Raw genomic sequence first — 27,923 nt, 5'->3', positions numbered from 1 at the left:
GAACAAACTATCAGAAGGGCTGGAGTTTGTCCGCTGTCAGCACTCACTGGGACGACCTTTCCCGCTGAAAGGTACAAACCCCTGGAAAATGAAACTTCACCGCTTTGTCGGACTGTTCGTTGACCTGTCCTCTTTACTGTACTGTTCTCCAGCTCCTCTGGTCAATGCATGGCCCTGCAACCCAGACAAGGTTCTGATCTCCCACCTGCCAGACACCAGGCAGATCCTGTCTTTCGGGAGCGGCTATGGAGGAAACTCTCTTCTAGGGAAGAAGTGCTTCGCTCTGCGCATCGCCTCCCGTATTGCAAAGGATGAGGGCTGGCTGGCTGAGCACATGCTGGTGAGGGTGGAAGACGATGCGCTGGTTTAAAAACTATCTCTATTTGTTACCATGACAATTCCATCATTCATTGTGCTAAGCTAACTGGCAGCTAGCTGGTCATCAGCTCCCTGTTGCACGCATGCAGGAGAGAAGGGTGTCCATCTTCTCGTGTAACTCATAGGAAGATTGTGAATAACTGAGTTTTCCGAAAAGTTGGTGCTCCTTTAAAAAAAAAAAAAAGTCCTTCAAGAGTATAGGGTGTGACCCCTTACCCCTAGGGGGGTGTTTGAATCTTTAACCACAGAAAAGCCAGCCCCCTGACTGGTGTAAATGCTAATTTATCTTTGTAAAATAGTACAATATGCCTGTAGTTTCAACTTGACGGGAACTGTCACAGACCACAGCCACTGAAAAGACATACTTACCCGATATTCAAAAGATTTACCAGACTTATGAATCCATATGAAGCCAAACTCTACCCCCAGTAATTCATGTTTAACCCTGAATTTCTCCTGTGCGTGTTTATCTTCCTATCCTATCCAAAGACTGGGGATGTATAGTTACTATGAACTAATGATGCATATCCTCTCTTTACTGAGATGTTTAATGTTTATCTCTATTAAATGGATAATATGCCATGAATGTCTTCTATCTTACCCAGTTAGCGACTGATCAAAGGCACGTCTTTCTAAGCATCCTCCCATCAGTCGTTTTTTTGTTCAATTGAAGTGATTATCCACTAAAAGCGTCATTGCTGCTAAAGTCCTGGATAGATTAAAGGTGATTTTCTCTCCTCAGATCCTGGGCATCACCAACCCTCAGGGGGTGAAGCGTTATGTGGCAGCAGCGTTCCCCAGTGCCTGTGGTAAAACCAACTTGGCCATGATGAAACCAGCTCTGCCAGGCTGGAAGGTTGAGTGTGTGGGTGATGACATCGCATGGATGAAGTTCGACAGCCAAGGTGAGAGCAGGGAGGATGACACTCACACACACACACACACACACACACACACACACACACACACACACACGTACCCAAAATGGTGAATGAACTGTGTCTGTCTCTGCAGGGAAACTGAGAGCCATCAACCCAGAGAATGGTTTCTTCGGCGTTGCTCCCGGCACCTCGGACAAGACCAACCCTTACGCCATGAACACCATAGCCAAAAACACAGTGTTCACCAATGTCGGAGAGACCAGTGACGGAGGAGTCTGGTGGGAGGGGCTTGACCCCCCCGCAGCAGGCATCACATTAACAGACTGGCACGGCAAAACCTGGAAACAAGGTAGTGTCGACCTGGACTGGCTTTAAATAATGATTATTTAGTTCATTTTTTCTTTGCCGTAGATCAAAACAAAGTGAGTGTTTGAGTGTACAGACAACTGTGGTCTCTTCTTTGTGAATAGGAAGCTCCACTCCATGCGCCCACCCCAACTCCCGCTTCTGCGCACCAGCAGCTCAGTGTCCCATCATTGACCCTCTGTGGGAGAGCGAGGAGGGCGTTCCCATAGACGCCATCATCTTTGGTGGCAGGAGGCCACAAGGTTGGTGCCCCAGTTGTTGAGTGTCTCGCCAAGTCAGAGATCAGAGGCTGAAACGTTACAGGACCACACTTGAAACAGTGATGAGTGTGCTTTTTATCTTAGAGAAATAGAGGAAACAATCCCTTGTTGACAGGAAATGAGTAGAAATACTCGTATCTGTGGTTCACGTTCTTTTTGTACTTGTTTTGCATTACATTTGACAAAAAAAGATTAACTCTACCATCATCTTCAGTTTGTTTGCCTGGAACTGGCGCATTATTTTTATTTTATTATTTCTTCACTGAAATCAATTTAACAAGTTTTTTTTTTTGTTTCAAAATGAATTTAGTGTGGTGTAAAATGACGTGCGCAAATAAGCTAACATGCTACTGCCGTTTTTATATTTTTTCCATACAAACAGAACAGTCTTTTTCAATAAGTTGCTGCATCTGAGGAGCCTTAAGTCAGCAGATGCTTTGGCACCTTCAGACAAACCCAGCAACAAATATTTTATTTAATATTTGCAAGCAATTAAAAGAGAATTGTATCAAGTAGACATCAGTGTAAACAACCTCATCTTCGTGTGAGCAGCTAATACTTTCAAGACTTCTTTGTTGCTTTAAGAGGTACCCCTATGATTGTTGGGGATTTACGAGCCAGGTGTGGTTCTTAAGAAGTCTCAGTAAGGAGGACTTGGTGCTTGGTAGAATCCTGAACATGAGATCAGCCCTGCACCACAGGACTTGATGACATATCATGATGGAAATAATATCACTTTATGGCACTGGCAGTCCATCCATCCATCCATTTTCTATCGCTTATTCTGTTAAGGGCTGCGGGGGCTGGAGCCTATCTCAGCGGCTTTCAGTTGAGTGGCAGGGTTCACCCTGGACAGGTCACCAGTCCATCACAGGACCAACACATAGAGACAGACAACCATTCACACTCACAGTCACACCTACGGTCAATTTAGAGTATCAATCAGCCTCGTCCTCTCTTGATGTCTTTGGACTGTGGGAGGAAGCTGGAGTACCAGAGAGAACCCTCACAGGAACAGGGAGAACATGCAGAAACAACTCACACAGAAAGACCCTGTGATGGAGCGAGGACTTAAATCCGGAACCTTCTTGCTGTGAGGCAACAGTGCTAACCACTGCACCACCGTGCTGCCCGGCACTGGTAGTTTCACATGAAAAAAAAAAAAAAAATGTGGTGCACCAGCCACTGAAACAGAGTACCAGGAAATAGGATCTCTCTTGTTTCTTGATGTGTTTCTTTGAACACTTAGCCATTCACACTATCTGTTTTCTGTTCTGAGAGAAAGAGAGAATCAAAAATTAGTTTACGCAACTTTTATCAATGAAAAGACTCAACTCATTATAATGTCGAGGAAATCGAACTAAATCATCACAGAGTTGCGGTCAGTAGAATATATGGTACGAGCTCATCCTCTTTCTCACACACACACACACACACACACACACATAGTTGAACATGTGCCTATATGACCTTATGAGTGTCAGCCCATATAAATATGACCCATCCATCAATAATTAATCACAATCGCACATTTAATGACGATGTCACCAGAAAGTAATGAACAACAATCTCAGAATATGTAAGAATCAACGTTAGCACTTAAATTCCCTGTAAAATTTTCAGAGTCAGTAATATTTACTGTCAAGTAAAAGAACAGCAGCCCTGTGGTCGTTTAGTCTGTTGCTCTGAATGCACCTGACACAACTCCCATCATAATCACTTCGTTCACAACATGAAGATTACAGATGAAGAATGTCACGATATCTCTAGATCATTACAACTGTGTTTTGTTGTTTTGTCCTTCAACTGTTATAAGACGGTGTGGAGTTATGGACAGGAGGATATGTAAAGGCGGTGAGCTCACTTACAACTGCATTTATTACATGTTTCTACTGCCTGTGAATGCTGGTTTAAATGACTGAAAGCAATCATGTGCAGTGAGCACGCTAACATGTTGACGTTGTCAGGGGTGCCACTGGTCTATGAGTCTTTCAACTGGCAACATGGAGTGTTTGTGGGAGCTGCAATGAGGTCTGAGGCCACGGCAGCTGCTGAGCATAAAGGTACACGCACACTCTCAGAACATCTAAACACTAACTAGCTTGAAGTATTTTGATATAAAGAGTTTTAGTTGATGGCATGATCAGAAGTCTCTGTTACTGGTTTTATCAGAACTACAAGATTGTAATAATTTCTCCAGGAAAGGTGATTATGCATGACCCCTTCGCCATGCGGCCGTTCTTTGGCTACAACTTTGGCGACTACCTCGCCCACTGGCTGAGCATGGAGAGCCGAAAGGCTCCAACCCATCTGCCCAGGATCTTCCATGTTAACTGGTTCAGGAAGGACCCTGCGAGCGGCGCCTTCCTCTGGCCGGGCTTCGGCGAAAACGCTCGCGTGCTCGAATGGATCTTCAAGCGCTGTGGCCGGCAGAGAGAGGACGAGGCTGCCAGGAAGAGCATCATTGGTTGGCTGCCAGAAGATGGCGCCATCGATACTAAAGGGCTCGGCAGTAACGTAGACATGGGCGCCCTGTTTGACGTCCCCAAGCCTTTCTGGCAGAATGAGACCAAAGAGCTGAGAGCATACTTCACCCAGCAAGTTGGAGTCGACCTACCAGTGAAGGTGGAGGCCGAGCTGAAGGCGCTGGAGGACAGGGTTCACAATTAAAACCCAGCAGACCCCAAAACCACGGAGGGAGTCACTGACATAGGATTAAGATCATCAGGGTGCAATCAGAGCCACTGGAGGGGTTTACATTCACAGGGAATCCAGACTAACAAGCTGCTCTTGACCTCTGTCTCTTTGTAACAAGTGTTTCACATTCATGGAATAGAATGAAAGAGTTGAGTGACTGCAGTAGAAGATGGTTTCCAGCAGAGTGTTCAATGTCGAACACGAACTTGGATAAAAAGCGAAAACCACTTACCGGGACAGAAGTAAGCCTTCTCTGTGCATGAAAACACACCCAGTGGCTCCTGTCTTTCTCTTTTATGAAGAGACATCAGTAAGAAGAAGCTAATCCACAATGCATTACCTACCTGTTCAACTCTAATCACAACACTGAGGGACCGGTGCTGGGACAGAGGTTTGAATCAGCATGGAGGTTGGATTTCAAACCTCCAATGTTGAGAACGACTGTCACTCGTCCCTTCTGTCCCCAGGCATGGTACTGTAGCGTCCTGCCTTCTAGACGTGTGTAAAGGCTGCTAATGTTTACACACTGAAGCCCAAAGATCTTTAACGGCAAATTCCTTTGATGGACAAAATAAGGATTTTAAATTTTGACTTTTTTCAAGGTTTCTAAGTGAATTTTAACAGCAGCTGTTTTAATATCTTATAGTCCAAGTCTACTGAAGTGCCCTTAATGTGTCCACACACATTGAATACACATCTATGAACGACTCAGCAAGTTTCTAGTGGTGCAGAATGTCACTATGCACAGTTAATTTTGCCACTTTTGTAATGTTTGATTAAAATTGTATGATTTCAGGTCATGTTTACACAGACAATGTGAAATGTTGGACCAATAAATGAAACTGAGATTGTCAGGTATTTTAGAAGTTACATGCCAAGGTTTTTAATAAAGTGCAATGAACGACTATCTTCTCAGTGCCTGACTTTTTTTATTTGGGGGGGGGGGGGAGCTTTGATGGACCATGAAATTATGCAAAGTCACGCCATGCATGGTTGCAGAACTCATGTAGAGTCACTTCCTTTGGATGTGGCTGCAACGTTCCCCTTTTCACAAACAGAGGAACTTTTGGTCAAGTCGTGTATTGACCACGACTTGAGAATGTTACCAGTAGCACTGTAAGTTCATAGGAGTGTTATTTCTGTAGATGGCAGAGATTCGATTTATTAGGGCCTGAGCCAGAAGGCACTTCTTCACACATTAGCAGCACTAAAAACACACACTAAACAGTGTCCCAGCCCCCCCCCCCCCCCCAACACCCATGAGGCAACTGGGCCAGACGGCCCAGAGCCAGTTTTCACATACACACCCATTCAAAACCTGGTATTACACTGTTCTTGCTCTCAATGACTGCGCGCATAATGTGCATAACACGCATAATCTAATTTGACCCCCTGAACATGCATGAAATTCGCTGAAATTCGGCACAATTGACCAGTCTGGCTAAACATTCACTAATCAAAAATCAAAACACCACAAAAGTCTATAGCGCCACCTAGGGAGCCACACAAAAAAAAGGTAATTTTTTATAATTTAGAGCGCTATAACTCCTCACACAAGTCCCACAAACATGGGACCAACACTGTTGCACTCGTCACATCAAGACCAACAATTCATACACTCTGACCCCTGCAGCGCACTGAGGCTCGTATCTCCTAAACTACAAGGCCTAGGGATTTGCCGATTACACCGTTGGATTCGGGCCGGTGTCAAGGACGGCCGCGCGGGGCTCAGGCCCTAACAACGCTGCTTGCGGCTTTAATTTACCTTCTTATTTTTTTTGTATTTGCGACCTTCCTTTGAACAGCCATGTGACCTGTAAGACTTGCAGTTTTCACATCACTCTTGATCGACAGTCTTCATCAATGTCCACAGACGGGGGTCATGAACAAAAACAAAGATGGCATACAGCTCATCGGTGGAGGGACGGTGAGGTTATAGATTCACTGAAGAGCCAAAGTTACAATCAACATTCTCCTCTTCACTCTTCTCTTACTCAACACTTGCCTCAACATTTACCAGCATCATATTGCATCTCTGACATCTGTGTCCTCCATGTCGCTATTTGTGACGTCATGCTGTTCTGCGCGTGCAGGTCACATGACCAGTTCACACTGGAGTCACACTTTGTTGATGTGAACAGTTACATTAAAAAAAAATCTGAATTGAGGAGGAACAATTGCGGTGTGAACATGGTTGTATTTATTTGTGCATGTGGTTGGTTAGCATGAAGCTTACACTAATAGCATGGCTGTAGCAGGGGACATGTGACATTCATATGTGTACAGTTGCGTGTGGACAATGAATCTGAGCTAACATTTCATAAACTGTACAGACAGATTTCCAAACTGAGAATACATCACCTGTTATTTTTCTCAGCTGACACCGGGGGGCTCCGTACGTTGGTCCTTCTTCATGAAATATTCATTCTACAAATGTATCAGTAAACACCATCTGACTACTTTAGCCCTCAGTTTATTTATTTGTAGAGAGTTTCCCACATTGGGTACCTGGACACTCCTCTGTCTGCTCTTGTTGAACTCCTTGCTTCTAACATTTATTGTGTACTTCTGAAAGAATGAAATTCTTTGTAATTACAAGAGTAAAGCAACAGAAGGCTTTGCTTTCAGTCTGTAAGACTAAATTGAGGGCTAAAAGTCAGTGTCAGAACAAACGTGTGGGTGAAAAACAAATAAATGTCACCACGCTGAGTTTTTCTTCACAACAGCGTAGATGTCTCCTGCTCCAGCAGTCGGTTTTATGCTGTCCCTTGACTGAGACGCACAAACTTCTGAATAAACTGTATCCTGCTGCTGTTCACTGTCCTGCAGGTCAGAAGAACCTTCGTGTCGCTTCGAAAAGTCGATCTCTCCATAATGAATTTCTTGGTTATCTGTGTCAGCCAGATTTTGACTCTGCAAACAAATGAAGAAACAACTCATAAAGTCTCAGACAAAATTAACTTCACTTCTGCTGATATAAAACTTCCTCCATACACAGCAAACACTTCTTGTTTCACAGGTTGCTTTATCACTTTGGTTTCTTTCACATCTTAACTGTCTCATCTTTCACATTGATTCTGAACCTGTTAAGTCAGCGACTGATGCACAATACAGGGCTGTGCTGTAAGGATAGTTACACACCCAAGAGTGTTGTGGAGTTGCATGTGATGATTTCGACCGTCTTGGAAAAACTACAGTCCTGTAAAAATAAAACACACAAAAAGAAAGACTTTATGAACCAAATCTAGATCAGAGCCATGAGAGGACATGAGTAACCTGAGTGAGGGTGGATCTCCAATTAATGAGCCAATTTCCTGCTTTAGTGAAACTTACCAAACACAGACAACCAGACCGATGAGCACCACGACCCCAGTGATTCCTCCAACAATCCCCCACTGAACAGAGCCATCGGTCTGCTCTCCTTTTAGAGATGAAACCAAGTATGAGGACGTACGGCAGCACTGATGAAGACGTTCAGGTGGATTGGGTTGAGTATTTACCTGCAACAATCAGCTGGATCTCTGGTGAAGACTGATCGCCCAGATTATTTGTGGCCACACAGTAATAAACTCCTCCCTCTGTCACATTCAAGCGGTAAAAGTCTCCTTCAGAAACTTTCACAGCTCCACCCCTGCTCTTCTTGAACCAGGTGAAGCTGCTGACGGGAGGCTTGGCTCTGCTGGAGCAGCTCAGGTTCACCAGGCTGCCTGGTGACACCAAACCTGCTGGACTGGCTGATGCTGAGGTGTTTTTAGGAGCATCTGAGGAACAAGCGGCAGAGAGGAATTCCATGAATCATCATGTGCTGACAGGAACCAACCAGAATCACTGGCGTTCTTACATGACACATGGAGAGTCCTGGTGGTCTCTGCAGCCCTGGAACCACCATTCACAGGATATTCTGCAGAACAGGTGATGTTCTCTCCATCATGTTTGTGTGACAGAGTGATGTTCTTCTGGATTTCAGTTCTAAAGGTTCCATCAGCATTTCCCACCTTCTTGTTTGGAGCGTCTGGGTGGAGGTTCCAGGTGAGTTTAGGAGGTTTGTGAGGACAGGGAGTAGACGCTGAGCAGGTGAGAGTCACCAGCTCTGTCTCTCTCAGTTTACCTGGGAAGTCAAGCATCGGCCTTGCAGGAGAATCTGGGGGTGAAAATCAAACCCTGACAAACGTCACTCCACCGTCACAGACTTATGGAGAAAAATGACCCTTCACAAAAGGAAATGTCAGGTTCCTTTTTTTAATTAAACTTCTGAAAAATTCCAGTCTATTTTCTCTAGAGTGCTTTTATCATTTTACTGGTAGGAAACATTTGTGCTACATCAGTACTTCATGGAACTACACAGGCTCTCAAACAAGTGTACTTTTAGCAGTATTGTAAGTGCAAAAGGAGCAAACTTTACTAGTTTGGATCCTAAATTTGATTTTTTTTTTTTTTTACAGCAACTATGAGCTATAGTTCTAGATTATTGCCTTTTACTGCTTGGTTTACTCGTTATTCCTTTCTCATCCAAGTTTTAGTCTCTGTAAATATACTGCAAGTACTCGTGCAAATACTGTTGCTTTTCATACTGGTCCACTTTTTATGTTGAGAGACAACCAGTTCACACTTTAGCACCTTTTTCAGGGATTAATAAGTAAATATGAATGATTATCAGATGGTGTTGTAAAGACCAAAACGTGAAATCACCAGAGGTCTCCCTGAAAAACTACGATCCTCCCACAGTAGCGAAATGTATCAGACATGAATACTTTATTCAGTTTTTTTTTTCATCTTGATTGAAAGATTAGGAACATGTCCTGTACAGGCCAAGCATGACCAGACTCTTCTATTTCTGTACACTCTCTAATCTTTAGTTTCAAAGAAGCAGGGTGTGTTTTCAGGGTACCTGCAAGAGTCAGAATCAGCAGTTGAAGTGAATTCATTCAGACTGGGAAATGTGTGAAAGTGACTGTGCCACTTTCTTTTTTCATGACAGAAACGGTCTACATATCAGTAACATTTACTTCGAAGCACAAATCCAGCCGTCCATTTTCTATATCGCTTATCTGACCCTGGATCTGACCCAGTCCATTGCAGGGCCATCAGGAGCAATTAGGGGTTCAGTATTTTGCTCAAGGACATGGTCACCAGGGGAAGTGAGGATTGAACCAGCAATTGTTTGGTTGCTTGGCTGCCACTCTACCTCAGAGCTTGATGCACAAATAGTTGTAATTTAAATCATAATATAAAAGGCTATAATTCAAAAGTTCCACCAAGTTTCTTTTTGTTGTTGTTGTTCAAAACTAAACAAAAAAAACTCTTTACCTTTCACTGATATGTGAAAAGAGTTCGAAACATCAGTTGCCTTGAATCCACTGGCCTCGATTCTGAAGAAGTATTTGCCTGAATATTTTTTTTTCAAATTGTTAAATTGAGTGGTGCAGTCTTTGGCTGTCAGGTTTCCAGTAATCTCCATCGGGTAAAGGCTGGTAAACCCTCCACATCTGGGGTAATCTTTCATCCACACTCCAGAGGTCGGTCCTGAGATGGTAACTTGTTCCTTCGTAGTGAAGGAACACGGGATTTGCAGACAAGATCCACTCAGTGCTTCCAAGTTTTGTGGTGCAGCGACGTGAAGGCTCGACGCTTCAGGACAAGCAGCTGAAGCACCTGTGAGATCAGAGTCATGGTGAATAAATAAATCTCCATGTACGGAAGCTTCAGCAAACTCATCGCCAGAAACTACATCTTCTTTACTTGTACAGTTGAAGTTGAAGCTGAAACGATTCAGGTAACAGCTTCAAAAAACCTGACTCACCTTGAAGAAAGAAGACACTCAGTAACATGGATGTCAACATGTTTGTAGACAACGCAGCAATGAACGTCCTGACCTAGATTTACAAACCAGATACAGGAATAGACTCAGTTTGGATTCTATGAGGTGAAAATGATGGATGGCAGTGATGGTGACATTTTTCAGTGAAGCTTACAATCAAATATTGTAAAACTTGGTTATAATTCTCTGAAATAAAATCAGAATGAAAAAGACACCTCACTTACCACACAGTTCCTCTCAGTGTTGATGCTCCTCATCAGTATTCAGCTTCCCTCTGCAGCTGCTGTCATTCAACTCAAGTCCACTTCCTGTGGTTTAAGACGAAAAAAGCAATAGTCAGACATTCACTGCTTGTGTCCTGTGAGTGAACAAGACGAACAGTCGGTCTGTATTCAGCACCTAAATGTGATACTTCAGCCTACAAGGAGGCTTCTGCCTTTCAGCCTGTCAAGTATTTTCAAGTTCTGAGCTCAAGTTGACAATTAATTTCTTAGGGCTACAGTCAAAGCTTCAAAATGTGGAAACTAGAATAGAAAGAGGGGGGTTTGGATGTGATTGGCTGTTTAATCTGCACATTGATATTCCATTCACCTGAACGTCAAACCGAAATGAATCATATCAGATATCTATTTTTACCAGACCCTCATGATGAGAAAACACAAGGAGAGATGAAAATGACCTCCTCCTCAAACTGACTCCATCAAGCTTCCTAATTTGGTTGCAGAATCATTGCTGATGGTCCTCATGTGAAGTCCATCAGTGGCAAATGAAGAAGTGAACTTTGTCTTTTTGAGAATAAAACATTATCAGATGCAGATGAAGCAGTACATCCGTGTTGATGTGATACAAAAAGCTCAAATATGAGAAGGAAATAGTGTTGGGGATCCTCCCAGGTCTCTCCATGGCCCTCCCCCTCTGGCTGGGAGGACCAGCAGCACAGGTGCTGCCACACCTGCAGCCATCACCAGCCCAGCTATCAGAGGAAGCCTGAACCTGCATGCAGTGCTTGAACGTACTGAACCCACGTGGTAACGATACTGACAGGCTCTTGTCGGAGTTTGCAGCCCTTCTGCCAACACTCAAGTTGTTCCTCTGTGGATTCACTCATAGTATTTTTTTTCCCTTCCTCTGCGACGCCAACGCCTCTCCTGGACCACTCCACTGCCTCCTGAGTCGTCCCGTGATTCCTCTGCCTCCCAAGACCTCCTCCGTGTCTACACGACCACCCCACTGTAACACGTTTGTCTCCTGGACCCCAACAGTCTCCTTCCCGCTCTGCCTTCAGTTCCAAACCCAGTTCAGGTCGGCATAACAAGTGGAAGTTAAAATTTAGCAACTGAATGTATCTGGATTATAAAGAGTATTTCATTCTCTTGAGGGGGGGAAAAAACTGTTTTCTTTTATTTATGACTTTGATGATATCACTAATTCAGAAAAGACAAACATTTTCTCAAGTGAGTGAGACGCTTCCATGAAAAAAAACTCTTCTATAAATCAAATAAATGGTGACACCTATGATGTAAATGAACTCTTGAATAAAAATACTTTCGAGTTTGACAGTTAAACAGATGTTGCTGGTTTCATGTAAACTGAGGGAAACCCAAAGTCTGAGAACTACTTTGAAGTTCTTCAAGCAAAGTTGCTTTGGGGAGAGTCAGACAGGAGTGCACACGTCCATCGGTGCAAGAAAGAGCATAAAAAGACTGGACTGAATGTTTGCAATCATTTCATGTTCACTCACAATCAGGCTCCTTCATGTCTGACAGAGCTCATAGTCTCCTGTTGTCCTGCTAGAACCCTTCACTCCCAGGATGCAGGGTTCCTGGTGGTTCCTGGAGTAGAACGGGAGCCAGAGCCTTCAGCTATCAGGCTCCCCTCCTGTGGATTCCCTGATCTTGAACAACAGGAGTGGCAGTAGAACATCTTAAATAACCTCCGACAGGAGAGCTTAATCACTTCACCTCCGTCAGGTTTACTAATTTAGTTTATTTAATAAACACCGTCCGTCTTAGATTTCACCAGTTCATACTATTAGCTCGCTTGCTCAGTGTTTGTTATCGTCTAAAAAGGTAGCTTTTGAAAAGCTTGGCTCTTCCCCTTGATATTTTCATCTTTGTTTTTCTTTAACATTCATTTCATTTTAGAGATATTGATTGATTGATTGAGTTTATTTAATTTCTACGGTTTAGAAGGCTAAGATAAAATGGATGTTTGTAACAACCAGCGCTTAAGGAATTTGCTCTGTATTGTTTTAAGGTGGTATTTACCTACTGCTTCATAAAGCGAGAAACTCTTGTGTATCTGGCGTTCATAATGATTCTAATCATGAAGCTAAATTGATGGATCAGATCTTGACGGAACACCAGTGCAGCTCCGTCCCTCTTGGGACAAATTACCTCTGTTATTAAAAGCTCTCTGAGGTTGTCGACCTGGTGCAAACCGCCAGTTTGATAGAACCCCTCAGACGCAACCCAGTGTTTGAGGAACATCATGAGCTCCAGAAGAGGTAGGATGCTTTGTCTGATTTGATGTTTGGATATTTCCTGTAGGTATCAAGAGGGTTGTGATTTTCGTGACCCACCCTCATCTGGACTGGCTGTCGGAGGATCGGTGAGGATGTTGTCAAAGGAGTGAATGTATTTGAACACGTTTGTACTTGACCTGGAACGTTTTCGGGCTCTTTTCCGGGAACGGGTGCAAGATCTGTGCGACGAGCTGGTCAGAAACTGTTGGATTAATGAATACACCTGTGATTATTATTATCTGCATGGCTTAAAGGGAACCGTACGTATTTTATTCATGATTTATCGCGTTCCTGTCGACCTTTAGAAGAAGGTCGGGGCAAGGTCGCGCCCTTTGGATCAGACCTCCTGGGAGTTCACAGCGGAGGTAATGACGATGACTTCCCCGCTTTCTTTCAGACGAGGCCTCACCAGCACATGACAAGGCACATGAGCGACAAATGAAAGTGGTCGTTATCACACATTTAAATGCTCTTCTCAAACGCCAACCTCTGCTGTTTTGATACGATCCGTCATCGACTGCCCGTGTGCTGGACCCGCATTTGTGGAGTGGCAACTTTTTTTTTTTCACCACCTTCGCCTCAGCAGGAGGTGTCAGAGATGCGCATCGTGAAGGACAGAGTTCACCTTTGAGGACGTGGAGGTAATTTGCCTTGAGAAATAAATAAACACTGCGTAGGCAAGTAAAATGTGTTTCTTGCATACCTCGTCTTCACAATTCTTGTTTTTGATCTTTTTTTTTTCTTTTTTCCAGATGGCCCTGGTCTACATCTCCATCTACAGGCGCAGCATCCATGAGGAGCTGGTAGTGAAAATTATCAGTTTCTGGGAGAGGAACTAAAGATTCTTGTGTTTTTTTGTTTAAGAATTCAGTTTTGATGTTATAAATCCCCAAATGCTGATGGGCAGCTGGCTGCTGTGGATCATTCACTTGGGTTATTTAATATTTTCTAGACTTGTTTAACTTAATAAGACTGAGATTTGTGGCCAACAGTAACTTGAAATTTCAGGTGATGTCGCTGCATGTCTTGTGTTTCAAGGTTCTACCTTGAGGTGGAAGCCAGTGCAAAGATGGAGGAGGAGCATCATGAGTGGTGAAGTAACGACAGCCCTGTGGCTCATCTGCTGACTGACATTCTTTGAGAGAGAACTGTTTGTTTTTGACCTCCAGCTGCTGCAGTACTTCATGCCCCCCCCCCCCTAAAAAAAGCCACTCCTCAACTCCCACACCTCCTCCCAGGGGTCTGGGAGTTGCCCTGAACAGGAAGAGGCACAGGGGGTCAGATCTGCAACGGATCAACAGCCACCTCAGGGACTGGCTGCAGCCCAAGGTATAAAAGGTAAATAATGCATACAAATATAAAGGTATAAAATCTTCACTCGTGGCACTCATTCTAGTCGGGTTCCAGTGTTCATGTCTTTGTAGTCATTCCCATATTGAATGTTTTGATAAGCTTTTTGAAGAACAGCTGGAAGATGAAATGGTAACTTTTCATTATGAAGATACTGCAAGAAAACAACCACCCGGGGTCTTTTTACCTACTCATGCATCAAGACTTGACAACCTGATACCTGAAGGAAGCCGAGTGGATATGTTCAGTTCAAGAAAGGTGAGAAGAGTATGCTGATTCAAATGAATAGTAATGGGATTATACTGGGATTACTGGGGAGGATTAGGTTTATATGTTGAAGTCATGGGTGATTACTACTGCTGGTGTTGGACACACAATTTTAGAATTGGAGAATATCCCTTTAAGTGAAACCGGCGGGGATCGAGACAAGTTTGAGGTTACGTGTGTTCCATTAGCAGTTTATTTCTCTGTGACGAAAGGCAGAAGGATGCTGGAAATGCATTTCTCAACAGAGACTGAGAGGCATTCACATCTTGATTGTACTCTCAGCTCAACTGCTTGTCACAGTGTTGGTTACACAAAGGTAGAGAAGGCAAAACCCAGACACTCAGTCTGAAGCGTACTGATGTCTGGTGCGTTTGCAGAAATGGCGAGCACAAGACCCTCCCACACATGCCTTTTTATCATTTTGGTAATCCACCTCTTATACAGTCACCATATGTGATCTTGTACTTATTTCTTTCAGCTGCTTGCTAAATTTGCATCCTACAATCGCATGCAAGGCAACTGAGGGTCAAAGAACAGTGGAAACATGCCTCCTTGGATCAGGGGAGTTCAGCGTCCTTTTGCACAGTGGGTCTTGTGGACAGACTGGATCTCGCTGGGAAGAAGACCGAGATTCTCCTGCACACCATGAGACAGGAGTGGAGTGTCTTGCATCCTGGTGGCTCACCATCAGCTTTTCTTTTCTCCATTAGCTGATCTTCATTTATGTCTCATAACTCATGGTGTTTAGGAATCAAATACATCAGTCTGTTTCCGTTTCTGGTCCACATGATCCACAACCAGTGACGTTTTTTCTTATCATCTTGACCAAATATGGTTATAGAAAGATCAGACCAGATTTCTGAGAAACAGCCCGTATCTCTGTTTGAACTGTTAACACTCCTCATTGTTCTCACCAAAGCTTCTATTCTACTAGCAATTGCCCAGAAGTCCTTCCTCTGAGCTCTGTTTTCTTGAACTCTTCCCACTGTCGTCAAATTGCCTCTGACCTAGGGAAAGGGACAAACACCTTTCCTCAAGCTTAAATGACAAAAGCGCCCTCACATGGATTGATCCGTTACTGCAACCAGTTCAGACAGGAAGTTACTTGAGTGGCAATTCTCTCCCTATTAGACATTCTGACTCTTCTCAGAAAGCACACGGCACCTGACAATGTCAAGGGGGAAAAAAAAAAAGTCTTTCACTTTTTAGTTGCACCCTCCGGTGGTGAAGGTAATTGCAATGTGACAACAACCGCCGGTCTCCTACCAGCTGCCATGTTTAGCAATCCGAATGATTAAAAAATTGCATTTAATTTGAGGTGATTAACGGACTTACTAAACCCAAATGACATGTTATCCAAACAACGTACAGTGACTGCCTTTTCCTTATGAGAAAACCAAGGAGAAAAACAATTGATACTGCTATGCTGATATGTTCACAAATGACTGACTGTGAAATAGCGGGTGGTACAAGTGATCATCTACTTGTTTTTGTGATTTTTTTCAACATTTTGGGGGAAATAAAACGAAGGAGACTCACAGGCCTTCATTTTAATGATCAGACAGAACACCAAGACCCGTTGCTGCCTTTAAGGTGGAACCAGGGGAACAAAACTGGGATGAGGTTTTAGTTAATGATAACCCTGATAAGGCATATGATGCTTTTGTTCATTTTAATGTCATTATGATTGACATTGTCCTTTAATGAAAATTACCAGAGAGCACCAGTGTTCAAATAAGCCATGGATCACAAAGGGGATAGAGAATGCTTGTAAAAAGAACTTGAGATTTATAGAAGACGAGACATAAAATACAAGTCATACAAATTAATATTGGAAGAAGTGAGAATACACTTTATTGGAGCAGAGCAGAAGCAACAACATGGACCGTACTGAATTACAGAGGGTTTTATAAATAGGAATGATCCAGAATAGAGATTGAGATGCATAGAAACAGCAAAGGAATTTGATTTTTTTTTTTTGTAGATGTTGATCATAACCTAGCAAAAAATTCCTGAGCCAACAATTAGCGATGAAATAATTACTAAAAATTCCTCCTCCATATTGATTGGTGCTGTAAATGATAGAGAAATACAACATTGTGAAAACATCGACGAATAAGTCCACTGATTTTGATATTGACATGTTGCTTAAGTACACTGCTCAAAAAATAAAAGGGAACACTAAAACAACATCCTTGATCTGAATGAAATATTCTTAAATACTTTCTTTACATAGTTGAATGTGCTGACAACAAAATGGCAAATTATCAATGGAGATCAGATTTATTAACCCATGGGGGTCTGGATTTGGAGTCACACTCAAAACTAAAGTGGTAAAACACTACACTGTAGTGTTTTACCACTTTAGTTTTGTAGTGTGTGTGTAGTGACTACAGGCTGATCCAACTTTGATGTCATGTCCTTCAAACAAGTCAAAATGAGGCTCAGGAGTGTGTGTGGCCTCCACGTGCCTGTATGACCTCCCTACAACTCCTGGGCATGCTCCTGATGAGGTGGTGGATGGTCTCCTGAGGGATCTCCTCCCAGACCTGGACTAAAGCATCCACCAACTCCTGGACAGTCTGTGGTGGAACGTGGCGTTGGCCAGACATGATGTCTCAGATGTGCTCAATTGGATTCAGGTCTGGGGGAAGGGTGGACCAGTCCATAGCATAAATGCCTTCATCTTGCAGGAACTGCTGATGCACTCCAGCCACACGAGGTCTAGCATGGTCTTGTATTAGGAGGAACCCAGGGCCAACCACACCAGCATGTGGTCTCACAATGGGTCTGAGGATCTCATCTCAGTACCTAACAGCAGTCAGGCTACCTCTGGTGAGCACATGGAGGCCCGTGCGGCCCCCCAAAGAAAGGCCACCCCGCACCATTACTGACCCACTGCCAAACCGGTCATGCTAGAGGATGTTGCAGGCAGCGGAACGTTCTCCACAGGATCTGCAGACTGTCACATGTGCTCAGTGTGAACCTGCTTTATCTGTGAAGAGCACATTTGCCAATCTTGGTGTTCTCTACCAAAGAATCCTGCACGGTGTTGGGCTGTAAGCCAACCCCACCTGTGGGCGTCGGGCCCTCATACCACCTTCATGGAGTCTGTTTGAGCAGACACATGCACATTTGTGGTCTGCTGGAGGTCATTTAGCAGGGCTCTGGCAGTGCTCCTCCTGTTCCTCCTTGCACAAAGGCGGAGGTAGTGGTCCTGCTGCTGGGTCGTTGCCCTCCTACGGCCTCCACACCTCCTGATGTACTGGCCTGTCTCCTGGTAGCCCCTCCATGTTACGCTGACAGACACTGTAGGAACTAAATTAATAAATCAGAAGTACTAGTCCCAGGAAGCATTTTGTGAATCGCATAAGTTTCTGTGGCCATCTCCCACCAAGGTGAGAAACACAAGGACAGAGTGACAGAAACAGGTTGGGGGGGGGGGGGTGAGAAGCAAATGCTAAACAGGTGCTACTTCCCATACAGTCATTGCTTTGATGTGGAAACCATTTGCCTTTTCTTTGTTGTTGAATGGTATAAAGGTTGGGACACTGTAAAGATCGGGAGAGAACATTCATTCACCTCAGAGTCTTCTCTCCATGCTGCATGTATAAAGAGACTTAATTCATCACACCGAGTGTCATTCTCCAGAGAATTAGCACCACTCAATGATCTACAAGGAGAATTTCCCTTACAACACAGCAAACCTTATTGCCACAGCTCACACTGATGTGCCATCCTGGATGAGCTGCACTCCCTGAGCCACTTGTGTGGGTTGTAGACTCCGTCTCATGCTACCACTCGAGTGAAAGCACAGCCAGCATTCAGAAGAGAGCAAAACATCAGCCAGAAAGCACAGGAACTGAGAAGAACCACTCCTTCATTGGGGGTGTCTTGCTAATTGCCCATCATTTCCACCTGTTGTCGACTCCATTTGCACAACAGCAGGTGAACTAGATTGTCAGTCAGTGTTGCTTCCTAAGTGGACAGTTTGATTTCACAGAAGTGCGACTGACTTGGAGTTACATTGTGTTGTTTAAGTGTTCCTTTATTTCTTTGAGCAGTGTCTTAGAATACGTAGTGCAACCACTCACATACATCTGTAATCAGTCGTTTCAAACTGGTGTATTGACTTCAAAAATGAAAAGAGCTAAAGTTATTTCTATCGATAAAAATGGACAAAGAAATCAATGCAATAATTGTAGACCAACATCACAACTTCTATAATTCTCAAAAATTTTAGGAAAATTATACGCTCATAAATTTGATATAGAGAAAAATAAATCTTTTGAGTGACAGCCAATATGGCTTGAGAGCAAAAAGGTTATTAACATATATGGATAAATGTGCCCTCAGTTGTATCAGCTGTTTATTGTTGTTAACACAGAGGCAAACTTAAAATGTCAAATGTTATACAGATATTTTGTGATGGACAGTAATGGCAGCTAATAAGATGTCCTGAAGCTGAAATGTGGTGTGATGTTTATATCAATGGGCTTGTCAAAATAAAGTCTCACAAAAATGAGTTCCACTCGAGAAGAAGACTGATACCTTCGTTATCCATCCCACCGTCATATTTATTTTTTGGTCCAGCATTGGGGGCACATGCAGAGGTGCTGGGCTTTCCGACTCTAACGAAGGTCGCCCTCAATGGTGGTGATGGAACTTGGGGAAGGGATACACTTTTCTAGGGTTCTCATGAAGTTACCAAATGCTAATTTAAAGAAAAACCCATTGCTGCCACATGTAGGATGCAAACATGAGTTTGCTGCTTGAGGTCTGTCCTGATGTTAGTTAGCTACTTTGGGTAAGATGCTAATATTAGCTTATCACTTCAGGTCTGGTGCTAATATTAGCTTGCGTTTACAGGTGTGGTGCTAATGTTAGCTTGCTTTTACAGGTGTGGTGCTAATCCATCGTCATCTTCTGCTTATTCCTTACTAGTAAGGGTCGCGGGGGGGCTGGAGCCTATCCCAGCATCTACGGGCGAGAGGCGGGGTTCACCCTGGACAGGTCGCCAGTCCATCACAGGGCCAACACATAGAGACAGACAACCATTCACTCTCACAGCCACACCTACGGTCAATTTAGAGTATCAATCAGCCTCGTCCCCTCTTGATGTCTTTGGACTGTGGGAGGAAGCTGGAGTATCAGAGAGAACCCACACAGACACGGGGAGAACATGGAGACTCACACAGAAAGATCCTGTGATGGAGCCGGGACTCGAACCTGGAACCTTCTTGCTGTGAGGCCACAGTGCTGACCACTGCACCACCGTGCTGCTGAGCAATTGTTATACATCAGTGAAATCGTGTTTATATAATTATGCTATTATTTCTAAATGCATTTGAGCCTACTTATTGGCTATTTTTTAATGTGTTGCTGTTGAGTTGATACTCATGTTGCTGATGAGCTGGTACCCCAGCTTCCTCCCACAGTCCAAAGACATCAAGAGGGGACGAGGCTGATTGATACTCTAAATTGACCGTAGGTGTGACTGTGAGTGTGAATGGTTGTCTGTCTCTATGTGTTGGTCCTGTGATGGACTGGCAACCTGTCGAGGGTGAACCCCACCTCTCGCCCAGCTACAAAGACTTTGGATTTTGTGGACATTGAGTCCACATGAGAGGAGACTGCTACAGGATCTGTGATGGAATTGTGAAAATAAAAGTGGGATTGCTTTGAGATTTGCCCTGCTGGACAGTCTTTAATGTATTTTTGTGGTTGTTTTAAAGAGAACTTCGTGTACTTCTGACACAACACAATTTTCTTCCTTTTATTGAATTTATTTTTTATGAAAAGAGACAATAATATTCTTTCCTAATGTGCTTCCAACATGACGGATGGAGGAAAAACTCCAAAGTGATAAAATTCTGAAGTCAGAGTTTATTAAAGGTGATTTACTGCCCCTCCTGTTGTTCAAGGTCAGTAAATTGAGGCATTTGTTCGTTCAGTTTGTGTAACATTGAGATTTACTTTACTGTATTGCACAACGGCGAACAAATGGTAAGAAAATGTTTTATTTACTACTCCTCTGCAGGTTTCAAAATAAAACACAAGTATATCTTTACTCTGTGTTAAAGTGTGTCATCTTAAATATAAGCAGTGCAGATTGAAAGCTGTTAGCACTCACAGAAAAATAGGTTCATGAGGGAGTTTTTCACACCTAAAACAATTCTCATTCAGTTGAAGGATTTGCAACTGGACTGTTGTCCATGCCGAGGGGAGTGTTGTTTGCCCTCACCTATGCCTGCTTGGCTGTATGGGGTCTTATTTGCCCCCCAGGTTGAGGGATATATGGTGATTCTAAACCACTCTATGGATTAAAAGATCTTTGAAACACTCCTATGTCTTGTTTTAATAGATTTACTAGAGTAAACCTCAATAAATACTGAGAAATGAATCAAGGGATCCCATTCTAGGCAGTTGAGCTGTAAAATAAGATGGTTTGGAACTTGGCGGCCATGTTGAACACGACTGAAATGTAACCCAGCCCAGACCAGCTAGCATAGTCTTGCTGTACTTGGTTTATGCCTTGCTATGCTAGCGGGGACATGCTAGACACTGGAGCTCCTCAGACACATCAACAACAGTGATGTCAGATTATCACTGCCCACGACTGAGCTCATGGTTTCTGTCATCACTGAAAAACCTCAGTGACATCACTGCCATGGATCTCAGTGACATCACACATCTTTGTCTCGCTGAGTGTGTATATGGGAGCCAGGACTCAAAGGTACACAACAACCTCAGTTGAACAACCAATCCTAACTCCACCATGACTGTGCAAACTAGATCAGCCAAACACAAGAAAATTACACAGTCTGCCCGGAAGCAGGCCTCTCGCCCGAAAAACAATCAGGCCCCCTATACCGTCCCCCAAAGGCAGGCCTTACGTGTTGCCAGAAAGCAGGCCCCCAATACTCCCATCAATCAGGCTCTCCACCCCACCACCATGCAGGCCTCCCGCCCCACCAGTCGTAACCAATCGCTCCGTTCCACAACCATGCAGGCCCCCAATACTCCCATCAATCAGGCTCTCCACCCCACCACCCAGCAGGCCCCCCGTCCCACCAGTCGTAACCAGTCCCTCCGTTCCACAACCATGCAGGCCCCCAATACTCTCATCAATCAGGCTCTCCACCCCACCACCCAGCAGGCCCCCCGTCCCACCAGTCGTAACCAGTCCCTCCGTTCCACAACCATGCAGGCCCCACGCCCTGCCACCAAGGACACCCCACGCCTGTCCAACAGGAGGGCCAATCGTCCCACTCCTTATCAGGTTCCCCGGCCTGCAACCAGAAGTCAAGCCACACTTGTTGTTCGGTGCTAAAGCTAATTAAGCACTATTTTAGATTAGGTTGTCAAATCTGAGCATTTCTTGAACTGACAGTTAAAAACCACTCAAGGCTTTTTTAAGCAGTCAGACTATGAATGTTTTTCACCAAAAGCGCATTTCATTCACTTGATTTAAAAGAAATTTAGACACCTTATGAGAAAAGATCACATAATTATGACATCAGGACCTCGCCTCTTCATCATTGCCCCCCATAGAAAAACACTGGGCACTGATGGCACTATTTAGTCTTACTGGTATTACTACCTTTTCAGTATGAACGACTGGGAATTACTGCTGTTGAGGACAGAATCGATATTAGCATGTCAACACTGTGCAGGCACCTCACGTCGTTTGGATGGTTCAGGCCATCTTTTCTCTGAATCAGGAGATCTTGGTATCTAAAATGTTTTCAATCCAGTGAATGCAGTGTGTTTCTGTATTTTTCTGACCAACCGATTCTGCATTAATATGCGGGGGGGGGGGGGTCATCATGATTCGTCCCTGGAGATAGAGGGGTGGGGCTACTGGGTCTGTCCCTGCAGGTGGTCAAGGAGGTGGGGCTACTGGGTCAGTCCCAGCAGATAGAAGGGTAGGGGAACTGGGTCGCTCCCAGATGATAGAAGGGGAGGGGAACTGGGCCGGTCCCAGCAGATAGAGGGGGAGGGGATCTGGGTCGGTCCCAGCAGATATGAGGGTAGGGGAACTGGGCCGGTCCCAGCAGATACGAGGGTAGGGGAACTGGGTCTCTCCCAGCAGATACGAGGGTAGGGGAACTGGGTTGGCCCTGGCAGATACGAGGGTAGGGGAACTGGGTCGCTCCCGGCAGATATGAGGGTAGGGGAACTGGGTTGGCCCTGGCAGATAGACAAAGGGTTCCTCACCTGCGTGGATCCTCATTATGCGCTCTTGGTGTTGACTCATGAGCAAATCTTTTGCCTCAGGTGTTGCAGAGATTGGGCTTGTTGTCAGTGTTGATTTCTGAATGGTTTTTCATGACTGACAAGTGATTGAAGGTTTTCCCACAGGTGTTGCAAGCGTAGGGCTTCTCACTAGTATGGGTTCTCCTGTGGACCAACAAAAGTACTTATAAAATATTTACCACGTTTTGGAGTAATATGGAATCACAGCAGTACTGAGTTCTTCCTGTCCTTAAATAACAATATGGGTCATTAAGAAGCTGATCTTTGGAAAGACTCTGACTGCTTCAAACTCAAAAATCTCACCTAAAATCAGTGGCTTTTCAAAGTTATTTTAAATATTTTTTCTTACTTTTATTTCTGGGCTCTATTGAAGTAACATTTACACAAAATTGTCCATTGTTTTCTGCAGTTTAAATTGCCCAAATTTTTTCTTGAGTAAAAAAAAAATTTTTTTTCAAGAAAACATTTTTTCCAACAAGTTTTCATGGCAAAACAACAAGGTATCGTTCACCTGATTCAATGTTATTCTGATCTCACTTCCTCTCCCTTCCTTTCTCCCTCCCTTTCCTCTTCCTTGACCCGAAGGAAGCACAAGGGTTAATACATGGCAACAAGGTGAAATAAAAGGTCCATCATTAAAACGAGAAAAAGAACAAAATCGATGAATGAACAACTTTGCAGTTTTTTTTTCTTTTTGGTGGCCTCTGTGATTCTTGGGACAAAAGTGTGCTCAAACTATAAGCTTGTTTCGCAGCGACAGGACTTTTGGGGACAACTTAAGAACATCAAGGTCGAGTTGAAGCTTTTGAAACACTTCAAAAGTGGACTTCATTTTTGGTGGGTAACTTTAGTCCATGGCCTAAATGATGCCCATCGGCAGCAATGATCAGCTTTTGGTATCCCATACTTTGCTTAAGTCTGTCAATTTTCATTTTTTTGCTTTTCATGCACTACACAAAAGTTCATCAAGCAGTATACAATTTTCTCACAATTATTCAATGGTTCAAGCAAGTTGTATTTAAATGGGAAGTGAATAAGAATTCAATGTAATGTGCTGAAGAGAGCGTCGTGATCTGAAAATGTTTGAACTGACCTTGTCGTCCTTGACGAGTCCCCCTGAAGACTCCCCCAAGAATTCAATCAGGGCGCAAATAATGGCCTCCCATCTTGCTTCAACGTGTCGCTGTTTTGACAGACAAAAGATACTTGTGTAGGAAGTGCCATCTGAATGCCTGTGTGTGTGTGTGTGTGTGTGTGTGTGTGTGTGTGTGTGTGTGTGTGTGTGTGTGTGTGTGTGTTTGCGCATGTGACAAATGTGACAAAGACCCCTGCTTTACCTGGCCGAGTGAATGCTGAAGAGGTGGTGTTTCGGTAACAGCTACTCCACCTTTTTTGCTGAATATCATTTGCATTTTTGGAGAGTAGAAGTCCTGCTTAGTGAGAAAAGTTCTTTCCTGGGGAGCCGTTGTGATTCTTTTGAATCCCTCCTTGATCCGAAAAAGAGGAGGTACAATTATGGCATTTACTTTTTTCTTTAAAGAAAAGAGTGGTCGTCTAGCAACCGAAGGGTCGCTGGTTCAATCCTCGACCCCGGTGACCATGTCGAAGTGTCCTTGAGCAAGATACTGGACCCATAATTGCTCCTGATGAGCAGGTTGGTGCCTTGCATGGTAGCCTCCACCATCAGTGTGTGATTGTGTGTGTGAATGGGGGAATGAGATGACACTGTAAAGCGCTTTGAGTGCCGCTAAGGTAGAAAAGCAATTGAGTCCATTTACCATCTAAAACAAACACCATTTCTTAATGGATTTATAAATCCTGACGCTTGTTTTACCTGAGCTTCAGAGAAAAGAGCACTCCACCTCTCCCGAAAATCTTAGTTGGAGGGACACTGCTTTATAACTTCCTGTCTTTGGAAGGAGACAGATCGTTCCATTTTCTCTGAAATTATGCTCTCATATGGTGCTGCCCGCCATAACAAGAAGAAGAAGGGAAAAAAAATAAGAACAAAGGCTCCAGAAAAGAAGACAAGTTAGGAACACGAATGAGTCTCGGAGGACAGAGAGGAGGAGAGAGAAGCCTAGTGCATCATGGGAGATCCCCCGGCATTCATAGCCTATAGCAGCATATCTAAGGGCCAGCCTACGCCAACCACTAGAAGCTTTATCAAAGAGGAAGGTCTGAAGTTTGCTCTTAATTCATAAACATAGAAAGGGGGTCTGCATCCTGGACTGAAACTAGGAGACGGTTCCACAGGAGGGGAGCCTGATAGCTGAAGGCTCTGGCTCCCGTTCTACCCCAGGAACCACCAGTAACCCTGCATCCTGGGAGCGAAGGGTTCTAGCAGGACAACAGGAGACTATGAGCTCTGTCAGACATGAAGGAGCCTGAATGTGAGTGCCTGAAAAAACTGAATAAAGTATTCATGTCTGATACATTTAGCTACTGTGGGAGGATCGTAGTTTTTCAGGGAGACCTCTGGTGATTTCATGTTTTGGTCTGCTAAAGTGTGAACTGGTTGTCTAATTTCCCAGTCTGGAAATACTTCTCTCAACATAAAAAGTGGACCAGTATGAAAAGCAACAGTATTTGCACGAGTACTTGCAGTATATTTACAGAGACTAAAACTTGGATGAGAAAGGAATAACGAGTAAACCAAGCAGTAAAAGGCAGTAATCTAGAACTATAGCTCATAGTTGCTGTAAAAAAAAAAAAAAAAATCAAATTTAGAATCCAAACTAGTAAAGTTTGCTCCTTTTGCACTTACAATACTGCTAAAAGTACACTTGTTTGAGAGCCTGTGTAGTTCCATGAAGTACTGATGTAGCACAAATGTTTCCTACCAGTAAAATGATAAAAGCACTCTAGAGAAAATAGACTGGAATTTTTCAGAAGTTTAATTAAAAAAAGGAACCTGACATTTCCTTTTGTGAAGGGTCATTTTTCTCCATAAGTCTGTGACGGTGGAGTGACGTTTGTCAGGGTTTGATTTTCACCCCCAGATTCTCCTGCAAGGCCGATGCTTGACTTCCCAGGTAAACTGAGAGAGACAGAGCTGGTGACTCTCACCTGCTCAGCGTCTACTCCCTGTCCTCACAAACCTCCTAAACTCACCTGGAACCTCCACCCAGACGCTCCAAACAAGAAGGTGGGAAATGCTGATGGAACCTTTAGAACTGAAATCCAGAAGAACATCACTCTGTCACACAAACATGATGGAGAGAACATCACCTGTTCTGCAGAATATCCTGTGAATGGTGGTTCCAGGGCTGCAGAGACCACCAGGACTCTCCATGTGTCATGTAAGAACGCCAGTGATTCTGGTTGGTTCCTGTCAGCACATGATGATTCATGGAATTCCTCTCTGCCGCTTGTTCCTCAGATGCTCCTAAAAACACCTCAGCATCAGCCAGTCCAGCAGGTTTGGTGTCACCAGGCAGCCTGGTGAACCTGAGCTGCTCCAGCAGAGCCAAGCCTCCCGTCAGCAGCTTCACCTGGTTCAAGAAGAGCAGGGGTGGAGCTGTGAAAGTTTCTGAAGGAGACTTTTACCGCTTGAATGTGACAGAGGGAGGAGTTTATTACTGTGTGGCCACAAATAATCTGGGCGATCAGTCTTCACCAGAGATCCAGCTGATTGTTGCAGGTAAATACTCAACCCAATCCACCTGAACGTCTTCATCAGTGCTGCCGTACGTCCTCATACTTGGTTTCATCTCTAAAAGGAGAGCAGACCGATGGCTCTGTTCAGTGGGGGATTGTTGGAGGAATCACTGGGGTCGTGGTGCTCATCGGTCTGGTTGTCTGTGTTTGGTAAGTTTCACTAAAGCAGGAAATTGGCTCATTAATTGGAGATGGACCCTCACTCAGGTTACTCATGTCCTCTCATGGCTCTGATCTAGATTTGGTTCATAAAGTCTTTCTTTTTGTGTGTTTTATTTTTACAGGACTGTAGTTTTTCCAAGACGGTCGAAATCATCACATGCAACTCCACGACACTCTTGGGTGTGTAACTATCCTTACAGCACAGCCCTGTATTGTGCATCAGTCACTGACTTAACAGTTATCTGTTTGCTGTGTATGGAGGAAGTAGATTCATCTGTTTCATAACAGCAGAAGTGAAGTTAATTTTGTCTGAGACTTTATGAGTTGTTTGTTAATTTGTTTGCAGAGTCAAAATCTGGCTGACACAGATAACAAATGGACAGACCCCTGAACAAATAGATATAATTTATCGATCCTCTTTCCTTCATTCTAGGCTGCACAGTTCAGCTGAAACCTGCAGATCTGTGACATACATGTTGATATTCTTTTGTCTGTGTCACTGAGGTTCCACCACGGAGGATCGAACTGGTCCAGGACTTCCTCTCCTCACTGCCCAAGGTCTCCTCAACATGTCAGGACTCCATCTCGGGCCCGGTCTCCTCACCAGTCCTGATCACGATCCTTTATTCTTTTTGAATAAAAGCTGTGAAAGTTTTTGTGTAAGTGTGCTGTTCCACATTGTTACGACCCGAAACACAGCAGCAAAACTTAGAAGTGGGCATGTCACATTTATTACAATAAATAATCAACCACATGAGGTGTGGAAGTCAGTATCAGTCGTGTAGATGAGTGTGTGGATGTGATGGTCAATGTGTGGTGCATGTTGATTCGTGTAGAACAAGGAAAAACAAAAAGGAAAACAACAGCATGCTTGCTGCGTGCAAAAGGGAAACAGCAGTGCAGAGCAGAGCTGAGCGCCGACATCTAGGAAGGCAGGGTTAATTAGGCCTAACTGGGAACACTGGCCAGGTGCTCCCAGTCAACCTAATGACCTGGCTGCTTCAGACACAATCACACCCACCAACAGTACCCTGCACACAGAACACGACATAGGACCCATGGCCGTCACACACAGAAAGTGAACTGTTCAGGATTTCCAGATGCCATTTCGGGAGGCTAAAGATAACGTTGCCATGGTTACTGCGGGATACAGAATAAAGAGCAACACAAAGTTACAGATTTTGTCAAATACTTTTTTATTCAATTTCTATTTCTGTTTCTGTTTAAGCATGAAGAACAGCCTGGTGGTTTCTCTGTGGGAAACATCATCAATCGGTGTAAGTAGTGGTGCTGACTGTGTT

The 27,923-nt window shown here is 44.0% G+C and overlaps 3 protein-coding genes and 1 long non-coding RNA gene across 4 annotated transcripts in view; 3 read left to right on the top strand and 1 right to left on the bottom strand.

Annotated features, from left to right (window-relative positions):
* Nucleotides 1-5,487, top strand: part of pck2 (phosphoenolpyruvate carboxykinase 2 (mitochondrial)) — a 12,293-nt gene extending 6,806 nt beyond the window's left edge. Inside the window, exons 5-11 of the mRNA XM_086191112.1 lie at nucleotides 1-71; nucleotides 153-340; nucleotides 1,121-1,283; nucleotides 1,393-1,608; nucleotides 1,730-1,867; nucleotides 3,853-3,948; nucleotides 4,086-5,487. The exon at nucleotides 1-71 is cut by the window's left edge and continues 65 nt beyond it. Coding sequence (XP_086047238.1) covers nucleotides 1-71; nucleotides 153-340; nucleotides 1,121-1,283; nucleotides 1,393-1,608; nucleotides 1,730-1,867; nucleotides 3,853-3,948; nucleotides 4,086-4,555 — 1,342 coding nt within the window. The 3' untranslated portion in view covers nucleotides 4,556-5,487. The remainder of the gene's footprint in view (nucleotides 72-152; nucleotides 341-1,120; nucleotides 1,284-1,392; nucleotides 1,609-1,729; nucleotides 1,868-3,852; nucleotides 3,949-4,085) is intronic.
* Nucleotides 5,488-6,865: 1,378 nt separating this feature from the next.
* Nucleotides 6,866-11,210, bottom strand: LOC147241810 (sialoadhesin-like). The gene is made up of 9 exons (XM_086191435.1): nucleotides 11,080-11,210; nucleotides 10,625-10,708; nucleotides 10,383-10,455; nucleotides 9,890-10,234; nucleotides 8,424-8,723; nucleotides 8,083-8,343; nucleotides 7,916-8,003; nucleotides 7,724-7,781; nucleotides 6,866-7,495 (listed from the first exon to the last, which is right to left on the bottom strand). The coding sequence occupies exons 2-9, from the start codon at nucleotides 10,655-10,657 to the stop codon at nucleotides 7,280-7,282; spliced, it is 1,374 nt and encodes a 457-aa protein (XP_086047561.1). The 5' UTR covers nucleotides 10,658-10,708; nucleotides 11,080-11,210; the 3' UTR covers nucleotides 6,866-7,279.
* A 210-nt stretch (nucleotides 11,211-11,420) lies between these two features.
* Nucleotides 11,421-16,649, top strand: LOC147241809 (uncharacterized). Its single transcript, XR_015110918.1, has 7 exons — nucleotides 11,421-11,702; nucleotides 12,950-13,010; nucleotides 13,322-13,565; nucleotides 13,677-13,727; nucleotides 13,963-14,262; nucleotides 14,426-14,532; nucleotides 15,020-16,649. It is a non-coding gene; the product is annotated as an uncharacterized LOC147241809 (long non-coding RNA).
* A 7,353-nt stretch (nucleotides 16,650-24,002) lies between these two features.
* Nucleotides 24,003-27,421, top strand: LOC147241808 (cell adhesion molecule 3-like). Its single transcript, XM_086191983.1, has 4 exons — nucleotides 24,003-26,102; nucleotides 26,183-26,443; nucleotides 26,523-26,610; nucleotides 26,745-27,421. Exons 1-4 carry the CDS (start codon nucleotides 25,820-25,822, stop codon nucleotides 26,905-26,907), a joined length of 795 nt encoding a protein of 264 aa, XP_086048109.1. The 5' UTR covers nucleotides 24,003-25,819; the 3' UTR covers nucleotides 26,908-27,421.
* Nucleotides 27,422-27,923: the final 502 nt, after the last annotated feature.

This window comes from Aulostomus chinensis, chromosome 21 (genome assembly GCF_037954235.1).
Source record: "Aulostomus chinensis isolate RoL2024-O1b breed Wild chromosome 21, RoL_Achi_v1.0, whole genome shotgun sequence".
Lineage (NCBI taxonomy): Eukaryota > Metazoa > Chordata > Actinopteri > Syngnathiformes > Aulostomidae > Aulostomus > Aulostomus chinensis.
Note: the sequence above shows the minus strand (reverse complement) of the source record. Positions and strands in the feature narration are given on the sequence as shown.